The sequence below is a fragment of the Garra rufa genome, chromosome 15 (genome assembly GCF_049309525.1).
Source record: "Garra rufa chromosome 15, GarRuf1.0, whole genome shotgun sequence".
NCBI classification, from domain to species: Eukaryota; Metazoa; Chordata; class Actinopteri; order Cypriniformes; family Cyprinidae; genus Garra; species Garra rufa.
The window spans coordinates 35,162,558-35,179,680 of record NC_133375.1 but is presented as its reverse complement, the minus strand read 5'-3'; the positions used below and the strand labels follow the sequence as shown (position 1 = coordinate 35,179,680).

The 17,123-nt window shown below is 37.6% G+C and overlaps 1 protein-coding gene across 1 annotated transcript in view; it reads right to left on the bottom strand.

The window, feature by feature from the left end:
* Positions 1-2,817: 2,817 nt before the first annotated feature.
* Positions 2,818-17,123, bottom strand: part of nr1h5 (nuclear receptor subfamily 1, group H, member 5) — a 37,486-nt gene continuing 23,180 nt past the window's right edge. Inside the window, exons 4-11 of the mRNA XM_073819113.1 lie at positions 15,641-15,781; positions 15,336-15,478; positions 15,121-15,213; positions 14,074-14,161; positions 13,880-13,996; positions 12,373-12,453; positions 12,143-12,256; positions 2,818-3,321 (exon numbers count right to left, since the gene is read on the bottom strand). Coding sequence (XP_073675214.1) covers positions 3,107-3,321; positions 12,143-12,256; positions 12,373-12,453; positions 13,880-13,996; positions 14,074-14,161; positions 15,121-15,213; positions 15,336-15,478; positions 15,641-15,781 — 992 coding nt within the window. The 3' untranslated portion in view covers positions 2,818-3,106. The remainder of the gene's footprint in view (positions 3,322-12,142; positions 12,257-12,372; positions 12,454-13,879; positions 13,997-14,073; positions 14,162-15,120; positions 15,214-15,335; positions 15,479-15,640; positions 15,782-17,123) is intronic.

Sequence of the window (17,123 nt, the reverse complement as noted above, 5' to 3'; positions counted from 1 at the left end):
TTCAGCATTTTTGTGTTTTTGAACCCTTTCGAACAATGACTCTACTGAACTTTTTGAATTTGAAGATTTTGAAGGGCAGTACTACATTTAGGCAAAATATGAAAGTTTACACCCCTTTGTAATGCATTACCAAAAAAATGCTGTGGATCATTCAACAATACAGTATTAATAATCAAGAGTATGTAAACGTTTGAACAGGGTAATTTTTATAAATTCAACTATTATTTTTTCTTGTTGACTATATGTAAATTTCTTTTACGTGAAAAATCTTATTCAGGTCAGTACTAAATTAAAAAAAACATCCATTTTGTATGATCCCTCATATTTTGGTAAAATAACAACAAAATAATGTAACATATAAAGACAAATGCATTGTTTTACATTTTTAGTATAGTTTGCAAATGCAAACAAGCAGTCTACAATAGATGTGTATCAATTATGTAAATGTTTTCAATGTTTGAAAAAGAGTTAATTGGGTGAAGCTGAATCCTAAAATGGTGAAATACATATAATATAGTATTTTTCAATTTACAATACATAAGTGCTCGGATTACCACATAACGTACTTATCACATATATACACACACATACATATACACACACACACACATACATGTGTGTGTATATATATATATACATACGTGTGTGTGTGTATGTATGTATATACAGTAGTCAACATTTGAAGTGGATCAAAACCTTTCATTAAAGTTGTCCTAAAACCAAAACAATATCCATTCTTGTCTTAGGACAACTTTGATTAACTTTTTTGATCCACTTCAAATGTTGACTACTGTATATACATACATACACACACACACACATATATATACACATTGCAAAATATATAAGCCGCTTAAACCAAACGTGCGTATTTTGGTATTTTGTAAGGGGTAACTTGAGGTAGATGCTTCATTAAATAACATTAGAAATGTTGACCATTGGTGAGGCAATCAAAAATATATCGACTTGTAAAATTCTTGTTAGTGTACCGCCCATGTTTTGTTGAAACATGATATTTTTTCCCTTGCTGTACCCTTGACTACTTGTAGGGGGCAGCAGTGAGTCAGTATTGATGGAAGAACACGTGGAGTATGATTTCTTCCTTTATAAGGTGATGTCAGCCTACTCTATCCAGATGTTTTATTGTTACGTTTGTCACAGATCATATTAAAACAGTATTTATTGCCGGAATACACACACACACACACACACACACACACACACACACACACACACACACACTCTCTCTATTAACAATTTAAAAATGCTTTTAAATGTTAAATAACAGTAAGCAAGCCAATAAGGTGTATTGCTAATTTAAAAAAAAAAAGCTTGAGCGCAACAATTATTAATCAACTAGACTTAATGTCTTAAAAATAGCACTTTTTATCCTAAACGATATACTCCTTCTAGAGCCAAGGTTCAAAACGGTCCTATAAAGCCTGGAAGATGATTAAATCTAAGCAAAAGAGAAACTGTTACTCTGTGTCTCTGTAACATTCAAAGCCCACTAAAGTTCGTTTTAGATATGAATTTGAAAAGTTAAACATTCATATGATGATACGACCACTGCATCACTGTTTCATTTGTGGTCATAGGGAAATTAAAACAGTTGCAGGTCTTACTCCTGTTTGTGTATGACTGATTACCAGATACAATTTAGGGGTAAAACGTCAGACGAACATTGCTGTTATAAATGAATACTTCACTTTAGCTATTTGTAGAAAGCTGTCTTCTAAATGATATGGAGACAAGGTAAAACTGAAGTCATGCACTTATTTTTAATTAGGGGGCAGAAGTGACAGTCCAGCCACTTCTTTCTATTATTGTAAGGTAATAGTTTAGTTTAATCATATACTACTTTAAATCATAACCCACAGTATTCTACCTGAGTGTTCACTTAGTATATCACACTACCAGTCAAAAGTTTTTGAACAGTAAGATTTTTTTATGTTTTTTAAAGAAGTCTCTTCTGTTCACCCAGTCTGTATTTATTTGATCCAAGGTACAGCAAAAACAGTAAAATGTTGAAATATTTTTACTATTTAAAATAACTGTTTTCAATTTGAATATTTTTTCAAATGTAATTTATTCCTGTGATTTCAAGCTGAATTTTAGCGTCATCACTCCAGTCACATGATCCTTCAAAAAACATTCTAAAATTCTGATTTGCTGCTCAAAAAACATTATTATTATGGTGAAAATAGTAAAAAAAAAAAAAAATCAGGTTTCTTTGATGAATACAAAGATCAGAAAAACAGGATTTATCTTTTGTAACATTCATGATAAATGTCTTTATCATCACTTCTGATCAATTTAATGCATCCTTGCTAAATAAAAGTATTAATTTCTATAATTTCTTATTTCTGAAGGATCATGTGACACTGAAGACTGGAGTAATGATGCTGAAAATTTAGCTTTCATCACAGGAATAAATTACATTTTAAAATATATTCAAATATAAAACAGCTATTTTAAATAGTAACTTTACTGTTTTGCTGTACTTTGGATCAAATAAATGCAGGCTTGGTGAGCAGAATCTTACTGTTATAAAAACCTTTGACTGGCTGGGAGTCTATGTATTATTAAATTATATAATTAACATGTCATTAAAGTCTAAAACTATTAGGTAGTCTTGTGTTGACTCATCTTTTGTAGATGTCTGGACACACCCATGCTCAGCAATGGTTCTGGACAAATCACTTGCAACAAATTTTGCCAAAAGCTTATGAATTTGCAGCACTATGACAGAAAAAAAAAACGTGTAATACAATTATCATTAAAAAATCTGCATGGACTTGAAGCTTCTGAAGAAAATGATTACATATTTATTATTAATGTACATCTGAAAATTGATAAACAGAACAATACATGCAAATTCATATATATATAACAACATAAATGAAAAGTAGACCTACAACTCAAAATAAACATTTTTATTTAACGCATATAAGAAACCATCACATCATGAGGCTTACATTTGTTTTATTTGTTTTATTAAACTAAACTATGTTTGCACATGGGTAACCAAAAGTACACTGACCTGGGATATTGTTCTGGGCAATTAAAATGTATTGCAACAGATATCAGATGTCATAAATCTGTCTCATGACTGCATGTCCCAGGGTTGCTGTGGGAGAAGGGTGAGGTGGTTGTGTCGTAGTGTTCTCAGCTCCGTCAGCCGTCCCAGGAGCCTTGCGAAGCGTCTCGGATCCTGTGCCGTCCCCTGACTACTACAGCAGCAGCAAGCTCGGGACAGGAGCTCCAAAACAAACTCCTGTAAGTTCTCAACACAGCCTACCGCACGCAGAGATGGCCTGTCTGCTTCAAAACAGGGAAAAAATAGAGGTCATTTAAAACAGTTCTACACACACTTAATAATAAAGGTTCTTTATTGAGATCAAATGGTTCCATGAAGAACCTTAAAGGAATAGTTCACCCAAAAATGAAAAGTCTGTCATTAATTACTCACCCTCATGTTGTTCCTAAACCTTAAAGGTGCCATAGAATGCATTGAGAGAATATTTTAAATTGTTCTCTGATATCTACATAGAAGGTATATGGCATAGGAAAGGGCAAAAAGTCTCCAGAAATGGTTTTACAGGTCCATTTACAACCCTAGGATTTGTCCCTAGAATGAAATGGTCTGTTATTGCCTTATTTGGAAGCTTCATGAATATTAATGAGCTCTGCTCTGATTGGTTGTTTCACAGAGCTGTTCCTCTTTATAGCTCACACATGGATAAAAATATATATTTAATTAGGAGCTCTAGCCGCTTTTAATATGCGAATTTGTTGAATCTGCCGTTTTGAATCGCCGACATTTTAGTCTCATTACTGTGATCATATGTGCTCTGTGTAACGTTACAATGCAGAGGGAGTGCTTCCTTACCACACAAGTTCAGCTGTTTGTCAGTGATTCTCAAGATCTGTAAATCATTCGCCATCATCAGCGCAGTTATTTCTCCATCATTCACCATCATCAGCACAGTCATCTCTCTGTTTATGTGGTAAGTGAAATCCAATGTATTGCAATGTAACAGGCTACTGTTAGCATTAAGCTAACCGTGTCCCTTCTGTGGCTTGCCTTGTGTTACTGATGTACTGACGTTACCGATGACTGGGCTATGCAAATGTTGGAGGCGTAGCTATCAACGATTCCGGGAAAGTTTCGTAACAGTCGGTGTTATGTTGGAATTGACCTATTTTTCGGTGGTCTTTTGCAAACACTAGATTTATATAAGAAGGAGGAAACGATGGTGTTTGAGACTCTTGGTATGTCATGTCCATGTACTGAACGGTTATTATTTAACTATGCCAAGCCAAACACAGTTTTCCATTCTATGGCACCTTTAAGGCCTTTGTTCATCTTTGGAACAGAAATTAAGATATTTTTGATTAAATCTGAGAACTTTCTGACTCTGCATAAACAGCAACGCAACTGACACATTGACACATAATAAGGATGTTACGATTCCTCAATTCAAATCGAGTACTTGATTTAAAAAAAATCCTCGACTGCAATTTGCCTGTGTCAAATAACTGGTGAAATACCAGAAGTGGTGCATTCCACAGATGAAAATCCATGAAATGCATTATTAGACTGTTTGCCAAAGCTACATGATATATTAAGCATTTGACAAAAATCGTAATAAAGCATAAGGCTATTGTGAATTCTAGGGCTGTCCCCGAATAGTCGAAGATTCGATGCATCGATATGCAGAGCCTGATTCGACCACCGATCTCACAGTCGAATCTTCGCGGGTGAAACGAGCATCATACCATTTTGCCAATATGGGGGTGCTCAATGTCTAATTGCACACAGAACTACTGGTTTTGTACGGTTATATTAAGTTATATACAGCCTTTGATTATGATAATGCAGTAAAAACAAAAGTGAAAAGAAAGAAGCGTTCAATAAATATTTTTAACGTGTTTGTGAATAAATCCAACCACCCCTGTGACTAATTTAATTTTCACTTTCCCTGATGCATGACGAGATGAGGACCATGGCATCTTGACGGCAGGGATGGCGGCGATCACACCGAACGCGTTTTTGCAGTTGGAGGCGCCTCTTTTGAATGGTTTTCTGTTGGCAGTGAGCGTTCTGCACGCTGTTTATGCGCACCCGGCGCCTCGCGTTTTGCAGGAGCGCTCTGAGCGCCTGAAGTTGAAAAAAAATCAACTCTGAGCGGAAAAACGCCCGACGTCATTCGCGTTCTTTTCCATTGTCCAATCGAATGAATGGAGAGGCGGGCCTTCTGTTGTGATGGCGAAAGTTTACCGTTGCTTAAAAAGTCCGGAGACTCCAAGAAATGGAGGAGAAACCTTTGGTGTCTATCGTGGGTAACCCGGAGCTGTATTATTTAGGGTTTCTGCTAATATGACAGTTTACTTAACAGCAAAAAAACTAAGATTTTAGAGCGCTCGCGCTATAATCCTTTGATTTGACTGACAGGACAGCTGTTTTGGTCGTTGCTTAGCAACATAAAAAAACCGCAGCACACTGCTCTTTCATTAAAAGTCACCAAAAAAGGCAGTGCTGTGCGCCACGCGTTTTTAGAACTAAAAGACGCGTTCAGAATCAGAATCAGATCAGAATCAGAATGAGCTTTATTGCCAGGTATGTTTGCACATACTAGGAATTTGTTTTTGTGACAGAGCTCCACAGTGCTACAGAATGACAGTGACAAGACGATACATATTATAAAAAGAACAATATACAAGTATACAAGACAGACAATGTGCAAAAATAGCAAAGACATTTGAATGGAAGTAAGTATGTGCTTTAAATAAATAACGGAAAAATGAATAAAGAATGTATAGTGTTGTATGTTCCACGATCAAGTGTTCATGAGATGGATTGCCTGAGGAAAGAAACTGTTTCGGTGTCTGGTCGTTCTAGTGCTCAGTGCTCTGTAGCGCCGACCGGATGGTAACAGTTCAAAAAGTGAGTGTGCTGGATGTGAGGGGTCCAGAGTAATTTTGGCAGCCCTTTTTCGTACTCTGGATAAGTACAGATCTTGAAGGGTAGGGAGGGTAGTACCAATGATTCGCTCAGCAGTCCGGACTATCCGACGTAGTCTTCTGAGATCAGAATTTGTAGCTGAGCTGAACCAGATGGTAATTGAAGTGCAGAGGACGGATTCAATGATGGCAGAGTAAAACTGTTTCAGCAGTTCCTGTGGCAGGTTGAGCTTCCTCAGCTGGCGGAGGAAGTACAGCCTCTGCTGGGCCTTTTTCACAATGGAGTCTATGTGAACATCCCACTTCAGGTCCTGAGAGATGGTGTTGCCAAGGAACCTGAATGACTCCACTGTGTTTACAGTGCTGTCCATGATGGTGAGTGGGGGGAGAGCAGGGGGGGTTTTCCTGAAGTCTATGATCATCTCCACAGTCTTGAGCGTGTTGAGCTCCAGGTTGTTATGACTGCACCAGACAGCCAGCTCTTTTACCTCCTGTCTGTAAGCAGACTCGTCACCGTCCTGAATGAGGCCGATAAGTGTGGTGTCGTCTGCAAACTTCAGGAGCTTGACAGAGGGGTCTTTGGAGGTACAGTCATTTGTATACAGGGAGAAGAGCAGTGGGGAGAGGACACAACCCTGAGGGGCGCCAGTGCTGATAGTACGGGTGCTGGATGAGAATTTTCCCAGCCTCACTAGCTGCTGCCTGTCTGTCAGGAAGCTGTTGATCCACTGACAGACTGATGTGGGCACAGAGAGCTGAGTTAGTTTGGGCAGGAGGAGGTTTGGGATGATAGTGTTGAAGGCTGAACTGAAGTCCACAAACAGGATCCTCGCGTAAGTCCCTGATTTGTCCAGATGCTGCAGTATGAAATGTAGACTCATGTTCACTGCATCATCTACAGACCTGTTTGCACGATAAGCAAACTGCAGGGGGTCCAGTGAGGGTCTGGTGATGTCCTTCAGATAAGCCAGAACCAGTTTCTCAAACGACTTCATGACGACAGATGTTAGCGCCACAGGTCTGTAGTCGTTAAGTCCTGTTATTTTGGGTTTCTTTGGAATGGGGATGATTTCAGAACGTTTGAGAGAGGCGGGGACTTCACACAACTCCAAAGACCTATTGAAGATCTGTGAGAAAATGGGTGCCAGCTGATCTGCACAGGTTTTCAGACAGGCTGGTGTGACACCGTCAGGGCCTGGTGCCTTTCTTCTTTTGTTCTTTTTGAAGACCTTGCGTACCTCATCTTCACTGATTTGAATGGGAGTTGCAGGAGTGGGGGAGAGGGGTGATGTTGGAGGTGTAAATGGTGTCTTTTCAAACCGACAATAGAACTCGTTCAGATCGTCTGCCAGTTGCTGATTCTGCAAAGTGCTGGGGGATGATGTCTTGTAATTGGTGATGTGTTTTAGACCTTTCCACACTGATGAAGAGTCACTGGAATGAAATTGGTTCCTTATCTTTTCGGAATAATTTCTCTTTGCCACTTTGATCTCCTTTTCCAGTGTGTATTTGGCCTCTTTATACAAGACTTTGTCCCCTTTCCTGTAAGCATCATCTTTGACATGACGAAGCTGTCTGAGTTTTGCAGTGAACCATGGTTTGTCGTTGTTGTAAGTTAAGCGAGTCCTGGTAGGAATGCATAAATCCTCACAGAAACTGATATATGAAGTAACAGTCTCTGTAAGCTCGTCCAGATCAGTAGCAGCAGCTTCAAAAACACTCCAATCAGTACATTCGAAACAGGCTTGTAAAGCCCGCTCTGTTTCGTTGGTCCATCTCTTTACAGACTTTGCTACAGGTTTAGCAGATTTAAGTTTTTGCCTGTAGGTTGGTATAAGATGAACCAGGCAGTGATCAGAAAGTCCCAAAGCTGCCCGTGAGACAGAGTGATATGCATTCCTTATTGTGGTGTAACAGTGGTCCAATATATTTCTATCTCTGGTCGGACATGTGATGTGCTGTCTGTATTTTGGAAGTTCACGGGAGAGATTTGCTCTATTAAAATCCCCAAGAATGATTAAAACAGAGTCCGGGTGTTGTTGTTCTGTCTCTGTGATGTGATCAGCGAGTTTCTGTAACGCCAGGCTCACGTGCGCTTGCGGTGGAATGTACACACTCACGAGAATGAACGAGCAAAACTCTCGCGGCGAATAGAACGGCTTACAGTTTATGAAAAGCGCTTCAACATCAGAACAGCATATTTTCTTTAACACTGTTACATCTGTACACCACCTCTCATTGATGTAAAAGCACGTCCCGCCGCCGCGCGATTTCCCCGTCGATTCTGCGTCGCGGTCTCCTCTGAACAGCTGATATCCCGGGAGATGAATCGCGCTGTCCGGTATAGCCGCGTTCAGCCAGGTTTCCGTGAAACACAGAGCAGCAGAGTGTGAGAAGTCCTTATTTGTCCGGGAGAGCAGAAGGAGTTCGTCCGTTTTGTTTGGTAGAGACCGGAGATTTGCCAAATGTATGCCTGGCAGTGTCATCCTGAATCCACGCTGACGAAGCTTCACGAGCGCGCCGGCGCGCTTCCCCCGCGTCCTGCGCGTCCTGCGCGTCCTGAAGCCTTTGGTAAGCGCCGCCGCTCCGCCAACTATGATGTTGAGCAAAACGTCCGAATAATCAAAAACCGGTAGGAGATTTTGTGGTATGTTCTGCCTAATGTTTAGCAGTTCATCCCTTGTAAAACTGATCGTGTTTGCAAAACAAAAAACAGGAAAAACGAACAAAAACACTAAAACAACTGGAGAGCTAAGCACAGAGGCTGCCATTCGCGGCGCCATCTTGTTCAGATAAAAGACGCGTTCTGTGTTTTTATTTAAACCTAAATAAGTTTGTCTGTCAGTTGGCAGGCAGTTTTGGTCGCTTATAAAATAAAATAAAAATAGTTTTACCCTCCTGCTGACTATAGTGTCGTGCCCCTCCCAACCCATTCACACACGCACATAAGCCTAGATGATTCGACTATCGGTCGACTATAGAAAGATTCGAAAATTCTGATTCGACTATGAAAATTCATAGTCGGGGACAGCCCTAGTGAATTCACAAAGCTACGATTGAATTAAATAAATACAGTGTTTCCGCCGAGGTTTACAGCTTTGGAGGGGTGGTGCTGGGTGCCCGTAGCCAACGTTACTTTTTTTAAGGTACCCCTGGTACCTTATCCTACTTTGTGTAAAAACGAAAACATTTCAGTGAAAAAATAAGTCCAAAACTCTCCATTTCAACTTTTTGAACAATAGGGCCCTACAATATTTTCCTTTTTTTTCAGAAATTCTTGTGTTTCTAAAAAAAATCTTGTATTTTTTCTGATAATCAAATGAAAGAATAAACATTTTTTTAATCAAATGAAAAATAAACCCTTTTATTTTTTGGCAAACAAACAGAGGTTTGCTGTTAAAATTAATACATGGAAGAAAAATTATATTATATTCAGTTAAAAAAAAGTATTTTTTTTCTACAATTAAGTAGTTAATCTTGTTGTAATCTTTATTTTTTAGAATTTAATTGTTTTATGTAAATTATTTAAATAGGAATATAGAAACACCTACATCATACTGTACAAAAGTAATACAAGACTATTCAAGACTTCAGGTTGCCGTGAAGTTTCTGTGTGTATACAATATGATATGATGCTAGTTTTCTCAAATGAAATGGTAAAATTGACAAGAAGCAACACTCACAGCAGGTTTGGAGATTGAGTTTATCTGTTTATGTGAGATGCAAAGGCCAAAAATTACCAGGAGCGTCACGCGTGTTTCAGTATGCGTGTAGTAAAAAAAAAAAAATGCGTCTCCACCATTCATACATATAAAAGGCAAATGGAACATGCAGGATTCATACTGAAACCCTCTTTTTGCATTTCAGTATTCACAGAAACTAGTCCATATCGCGATTCAAATTAAGTGACAGACCAACTTTTGATTTATTCATCCAAAAATTTACGAATTCCTTGGCATTGCACACTACAGTAAATTCCGTTTTTATGAATGGAGTCTGCGATCCCATCTGTGTTTTCGTGAAGGAGAAATTGTAAATGCGCAACCATGTAGAGACAGTCAAGTAAATAAGATAAAGAACATGAGGCTATTTAGTTTGTTTAATAAAAAAACAAGGTATAGACCTGTTCTATAGGAAAGCTAGCCTTAAATGACTTCTATTGTGATCTGGCGCTATATAGAAAATAAAATTAACTTGGGCCGGCCCCCTAAAATAATGGCAGGGGAAACACTGAAATATATGCGATGTGGATTTAATATATGCGCTTCAGTTATTTACATGCGTGTAGGTTAGGTATGTGCTTCTCAGAGCAGCTTTGTTCAAGTAAATGCTGCTCCACACAAACAGTTATCACTTACATGTGTGGAGTTCCTTAAACTCCATCTCTTTTTACTACAACATTCATCTAGGAACACAATGTGCACCATTTTAGCAGATTTGTAGGGTAAATCATTTATAATCCCACCCAAACACAGAATAATACATCAATATCTTCGTCAATATGCTAACTGTTCATTGTGATTTCAAAATAAATACTCAAACCTGAAATCTGAATTACAGAGGCTGTAGCATTTCTATCATAAAGAAATGGCCAAATATTAAAGATTAAGTGAACATTTGAATTAAATATTGTTTTGGTCAATATTAAACAAGGGGTGCTTCTCATTTCTTATTTTTGCATCCTCGTTTCCTTTCCTTGCTTCCTTTCCTCGCGTCTTAGCTCCACCCTCTTAGGATACGAGGGAAGGATTTAAGGAAAGGAAATTAGGACGGAGGAATCAAAGGATGAACATTGGAATATTCTTGACCACTCAAACGTCACTTCAAAGCATCATCAGCTGCGCTAAAGGGATCTGCCCATATGTTGTTAAAGTTAGTTATTTAAGGCATTCATAATAATTATTAACAAAGCAAGATGCCCTGTTGAAATATATGACATTATTTACACTGCAAAGGTGAAATATAAATCTAATTTTTTATGACAGATCTGAAGGGGGGGGAGTGCGTCACGTTTAGTCGATAAAACACTTCCGCATAGGATACACCTGTGTATCCTCGCTCAAGACTCCTCAGTAAGCCTCCTCACTCCTCGATCCTCGCCTCCTCAAGGTGCAATTAAAGAACTGAGATGTCCTACAAGATGGCTGAGCTCGATCGGTTTCCGGGTCATAGGATGGAGGACGGAGGAGCGAGGAAACGAGGAGGGATATTGAGAAGCACCCCAGGATTAGATGGCTCAGTAAAGTATAAAAACAATTGTCAGGTCGTTGGCGTTCTCTGGAGTCTTTTGATATAATACAAAATGTACATTAGTTCTATTGTTTATAATACATTATGTATTTTCACAGTTTTTAATCTATAAAACCATATGATTGCTTGCTTTTTTGATATTTTATTTGAATCAATTGCTATTATATATGTATTTTAAGTCTTTTTAAAGGCTATATTGTTAGGTCTTTTTTTTTATTACCTCAAAAAAAGATAATCACCCGATTACTCGATTAATTCATCAGAATAATCGACCAATTACTCGATTGCCAAAAAAATCGTTTGTGACAGCCCTAAAAACATTGTTAAAATACTTGGTACTCTTGTTGAATGTGCTTTGAAGACTGACAGAAGAGAAGAAATTGTTGAAGGAAGTCATTATTTTTGTTTTGTTTTTTTTCGTGCACAAAATGATTCTTGTAGCTTCATAACTTTATGGTTGAACCACTGTTGTCATATGGACCATTTTATCGAAGTCCTTACTATCTTTCTAGGCTTTAAACATGGTAGTTGCGTTGTTGTCTGCAGGGTCAGAAAGCTCACAGATTTCATCAAAAATATCTTAATTTGTGTTCCGGGTTTTGAACGGCATGAAGGGTGAGTAATTAATGACAGAATTTTCATTTTCGGGTGAAGTATCTCTTTAAACATCAATGGAATCTCTTAATTAAGTTCTATTTAGGTTATTAAAATGTTTTCAGACTAAGAAAAAAAATATTTTAAGAACTATTTAAGGTTCTTTGGGGAACCAAAAACAGTTCTTTTATGGCATCCTTGCAACAAGAAAAAAAACTTTCGAAATGCTTACTTTGAAGAGTCTTAGCTAAACCTTAATGTAATTTGCTTTCTGACCTATAAATGAATACATGGAAATGAGTCACAATTGCGTTAATCATAATCCACAGACCTGAACATAACACTGCAGTTGCTGTTAGAAGTGCATATTCAGCCTCGGTTACCGCAATAGTCACCATGCTGTGGAGGAAATTTACCACAGACCTCAAGAACTCCTCATTCAACCCTTAAAGATAAAAATCACAATATTAGCAGCAGACACAAAAATTTAGACAATATGATGCATCAATTGGATTAATCACTGCATGTAATGTCAGATTATCATGGTGCATTATAGATCACCTGAGTGTGTCAATGTCCTGTGGCTGTTCCCAGTCTTGGACTCAAAATGGTTCGAGTTATTTGAATTTGCTGGGTATAAAGCTGGTGATAGAAAACAAAGCAGTTAGTCATAACTGACCTAAATGATGAGTTTTCTGTTTCAAGTGACAATACTATCTTAATAATGCTTTATGAGCATAGTTTATTTATAGCACATGATTCAGCTGAGGAAACTAATTATTTTAATTACTCATAAAATGAGTCACTGTCTGGCCAACTGAAATTTCAGTACAGGTATAAGATTAAGATTCGGTATTAGTACAACACATCATGAGACTATATTACCACTGTTTGTTGTTTCCTTTTGAAAAAAAAAACACACATGACATCAGACTTAAGCAGATTATTTGTGACCCTGTCTTAAGTAGCACGTGTATCTTTGTAGCAATAGCCAACAATACTTTGAATGGGTCATAATTATCGCTTTGTCTTTTCTGGCAAAAATAATTTTAGGATATTCAGTAAAGATCATGTTCCATGAAGATATTTTGTAAATTTCCTAGCATTATTATGTCAAAACTTTATTTTTGATTAGTAATATGCATTGCTAATAACTTCAGTTGGACCACCTTAAGGGGAGACACTGCAAACAAAAACACTGTTTGTTCATGCACCTGTCAAGTTTGAGATTTTGGGCTTTTTGGATTTTCATAAAGTGTTTTTTCAAATTAGTGGAAAGAAAACATTCAAAAGACACTGTTAAGTGTTTATTTTATAGCACTTTATCTATTTGTGTCAATAGATTTTAATTACAATGCTTATTTTTAAAGGCATTTTTTTTTAAATGAGCTTTTTTCTCCTACACTGAGCCATAAATCTCCACTTTTTATTCCTGTCTTTATTCTGAAGGTTTTTACAGAGGGATTTGTTCATATATAATTTGCTTGATTTTATACATTTTATTTTCCAAAAAATATATATAATTTTCTGCCTGTTCTAAGTTTTTTTTTTATTATGGAGTGACGAAATGAGATACCCAATATTCCTCCTGTAAAAACTTTTGACTCTAATCTGTCAAAAAAATTTAACAAGAATTTTAAAACTGACTTCATCCATTGATTAGATTTTTGTACTAGAAATGTATGCACATTAGTGCATATTTCATTAAATAATGCATCATTTGCATATTAAAACATAACATTTTGGAAAACTTGTAATACAAAAAAATGTTTGCAATTATCAGTGTAGTATATCAAATGGGTAAGTAAGGCAATAACTCTTAGTTATTTTTTTTTTTAACTCTATTCACCTGCAGTGTCTCACCTGAAAGGCAATTTTCTCAATATTTTGATTTTTGTATCCATTTCAAATAGTCAAATAGTATCTCAGCCAAATATTGTCCTGTCCTAACAAACCATACATCAATGGAAATACTCAGCTTTCAGATGCTGTAAAAATCTTAATTTCAAAAAATTGAGCCTTATGATTGGATTTGTGTCCAGGGTCACATGATAATATATGCAATTACCATTGCTAACACTAGTTGGGTTCTCAGAGAACTGCTGAGCTAAGAGTAGGAACATGACTTCAACTGAAGAGCTGGACAGAAGTGTGTTCTGGTCAGAACTATCCAAAAGCTCGAACCCTAAACAACAGATGAACACAAGTTAGTTGTATTTTGAGGAGTGTCGTGCGATCTGAGAAAAGCTGGATGAAACTGACCAGGTACACTCCTCAAAAACTGCAAAAGCTTCTCTGTCTGTGGAGGAGCCAGATCTACACTGTTTGTCAAACTTGACCACAGAGGCACCTGGGGAAAGAAAAGAATGATATACAGAGCCTTGCAAAAGTATTCATACCCCTTCATTTTTTCACGTTTTGTCTTGTTGCAGCATTATGTTAAACTGCTTTAAATGACTTTTTTCCATTTCAATCTACATCTCATACACCATAATGACAAAGCACAAAACAGGTGTGTAACCACTTGCAAATGTATTAGAAATAAAAAACTGAAAAGATCCCGTTGCATAAGTGTTCATACCCTTTTCTGGAATACTCGAAATTTAGCTCAGGAGCATTCATTTTGCTTCTAGATGTTACTACACTTTGAGTGGAGTTAAACTGTAGCAAATTCATTTGAATGAGTTTGATTTAGAAAGGCACACACCTCTCAGAAAAGGTCTAACAGCTGAAAATGCATATAAGAGCAAAAACCAAGTCCTGAGGTCAAGATAACTGCCTGTAGAGCTCAGTGACAGACTTGCGTTAAGGCAATGATCTAGGGAAGAGTTCAGAAAAAAATCAGCTGCATTGAAGGTTCAAAGAAGCATGTAGCCTCCATTATCCATAATGGAAGACGATTGGAACAACTAGGACTCTAGAAAATGTCTGCCAGCCCCCATCCAAGCTGACAGAGCTTGAGAGCTGAAAAGGCAAAGAATGGCAGATAATCGCCAAATGCAGATGTGCAAAGCTTGTCACATCATACCCAAAAAGACTTGAGTTAAGGGTATGAATACTTATGCAATGTACTTATTTCAGTGTTTTATTTTTAATAAAATTAGTAAATCTGGTTTTTGCTTTGTCATTATTATGGTGTATGGAGTGTAAATTGATGTGGGGAAAAACTAATTTAAAGCAGTTTAACATAATGCTGCAACAAAACGTGAAAAAAAATGAAGGGGTATGAATACTTTTGCAAGGCACTGTATTGTTATGATATATTATGGGCAGTATGTCTGTGTTCATTTTTAATGGAAAAAAACATACCCGGCAGTGCGTGTTGTCTTGAATTATGTATCTACGATAAGCCTCGACAATTCTATTCAGAATGCATCTCTGCTCTCTGGACAAACTGGACACCTGCAAACAGTATTTTAAAGACAAGAAACTTGTTCAGAATTTTTAAAACACGACAGGCATCAAATCTCAGTAAAAATCAAATTTCATGCTTGGAAAGGCTAAATAATATGAGAGAGTTTTACCCGTGTGGTGAATCTGCTGGTGGACGAGACGCTTCTGCTTTCAGCGTAGTCATCTTCAACTCTTCCTGCTGACCCGTTGTGTCCTCTGTGCTTGGAGCCTTTCCTCAGTCTCTTCGACTGGCACTGCACCTCTGTAAGCAGACCTGACAAAAAGACATCACCAGTCAGCTAATGCTGACAGTGTTTTGTGCTAACTCAGTCTAATTTGATTATAAGTGTCTTTGTGTGAAGTAGCATCAGTTATTAAAGGCATCAAAGACTCATTAAGATTCAAATCAGTCTAGAAGTTTTTACGTCAATCTCACACTCTGCCAGCATCCCGACGGCTCTGCACTTGCGCAGTCTGCAGTCCTGACACTTTCTCCGCATGTACATGTCCATCTCGCAGCTTCCACCACTCTTGCAGCGGTACACAGCCTTTTTAGTCACGCTGCGTCTGAAGAAACCTAAGCCAAGAGAGATACACTACTGTTTAAAACATTTGGGGTTGGTTTCTTGATGGTCCTGAAAGAAGGCTTTTCTGCTTTATTTGATCAGATATGAAGTATTACAAATTGAAATAACTGTCCTTTTTTAAAGTGTAATTTATTCCTGATGGCAAAACTGAATTTTCAGCATTATGACTTAAGCATCAAATCAGCATTTTAAAATGATGCTTCAGAAGATTTAAGAAATATTTATCAATGTTGATTTTCAGTTGTGCTGCTTAAAGGGATAGTTCACCCAAAAATGAAAATTTGATGTTTATCTGCTTACCCCCAATGCATCCAAGATGTAGGTGACTTTGTTTCCTCAGAAAAACACAAACGAAGATTTTTAATGAAAACCGGTGCAGTCTGCCAGCCTTATCATGGACATGGATGGGCACCAAACCTTTAAAAGTAAACAAAAACATGCACAGACAAATCCAAATTACACCCTGCGGCTCGTGATGATACATTGATGTCTTAAGACATGAAACGATCGGTTTTTGCGAGAAACTGAACAGTATTTATATAATTTTTTACCTTTGATCCACAGCCAAGTCCATCTGTCATGAGCACGAGTTTGGCATCAGTCACGTCACATGTGCACGCGCTCTAGCGTAGAATACGCAAACACCGTAAGGGGAAATCAGTGAAAAGTCCCGGATGAGTTTGCGCAAGCAAACGTAATCTTTTAGCTTTAAATCGGTTTAAACAATCAGGATACGCGCAAGTAATTACAATTTTGAATAGCCGCTATACCCACAATCTCTGTGCTCTGTGTAAACAATGAGTGTCGTATTCATGCGACAGATGGCTTCCGGCGTTTGCGTATTCTACCACAGAGCGCGTGCTCATGTGACGTGACTGATGCCAAACTCGTGCACATGACAGATGGACGTGGCTGTGTATCAAAGGTAAAAAAATGATATAAATACTGTTCAGTTTCTCACAAAAAACGATCGTTTCGTGTCTTAAGACATCAATGTATCATCACGAGCCACAGGGTGTAATTTGGATTTGTCTGTGCATGTTTTTGTTTACTTTTAAAGGTTTGGTGCCCATCCATGTCCATGATAAGGCTGGCAGACTGCACCGGTTTTCGTTAAAAATCTTCGTTTGTGTTTTTCTGAGGAAACAAAGTCACCTACATCTTGGATGCATTGGGGGTAAGCAGATAAACATCAAATTTTCATTTTTGGGTGAACTATCCCTTTAATATTTCTGTGGAAACTTTTTCAGGATTTTTTTGATTGAAAATGGCATTTATTTAAAAATAAAAATCCCACAACATTATAAATGTATTTACTCTTATTACTGATCA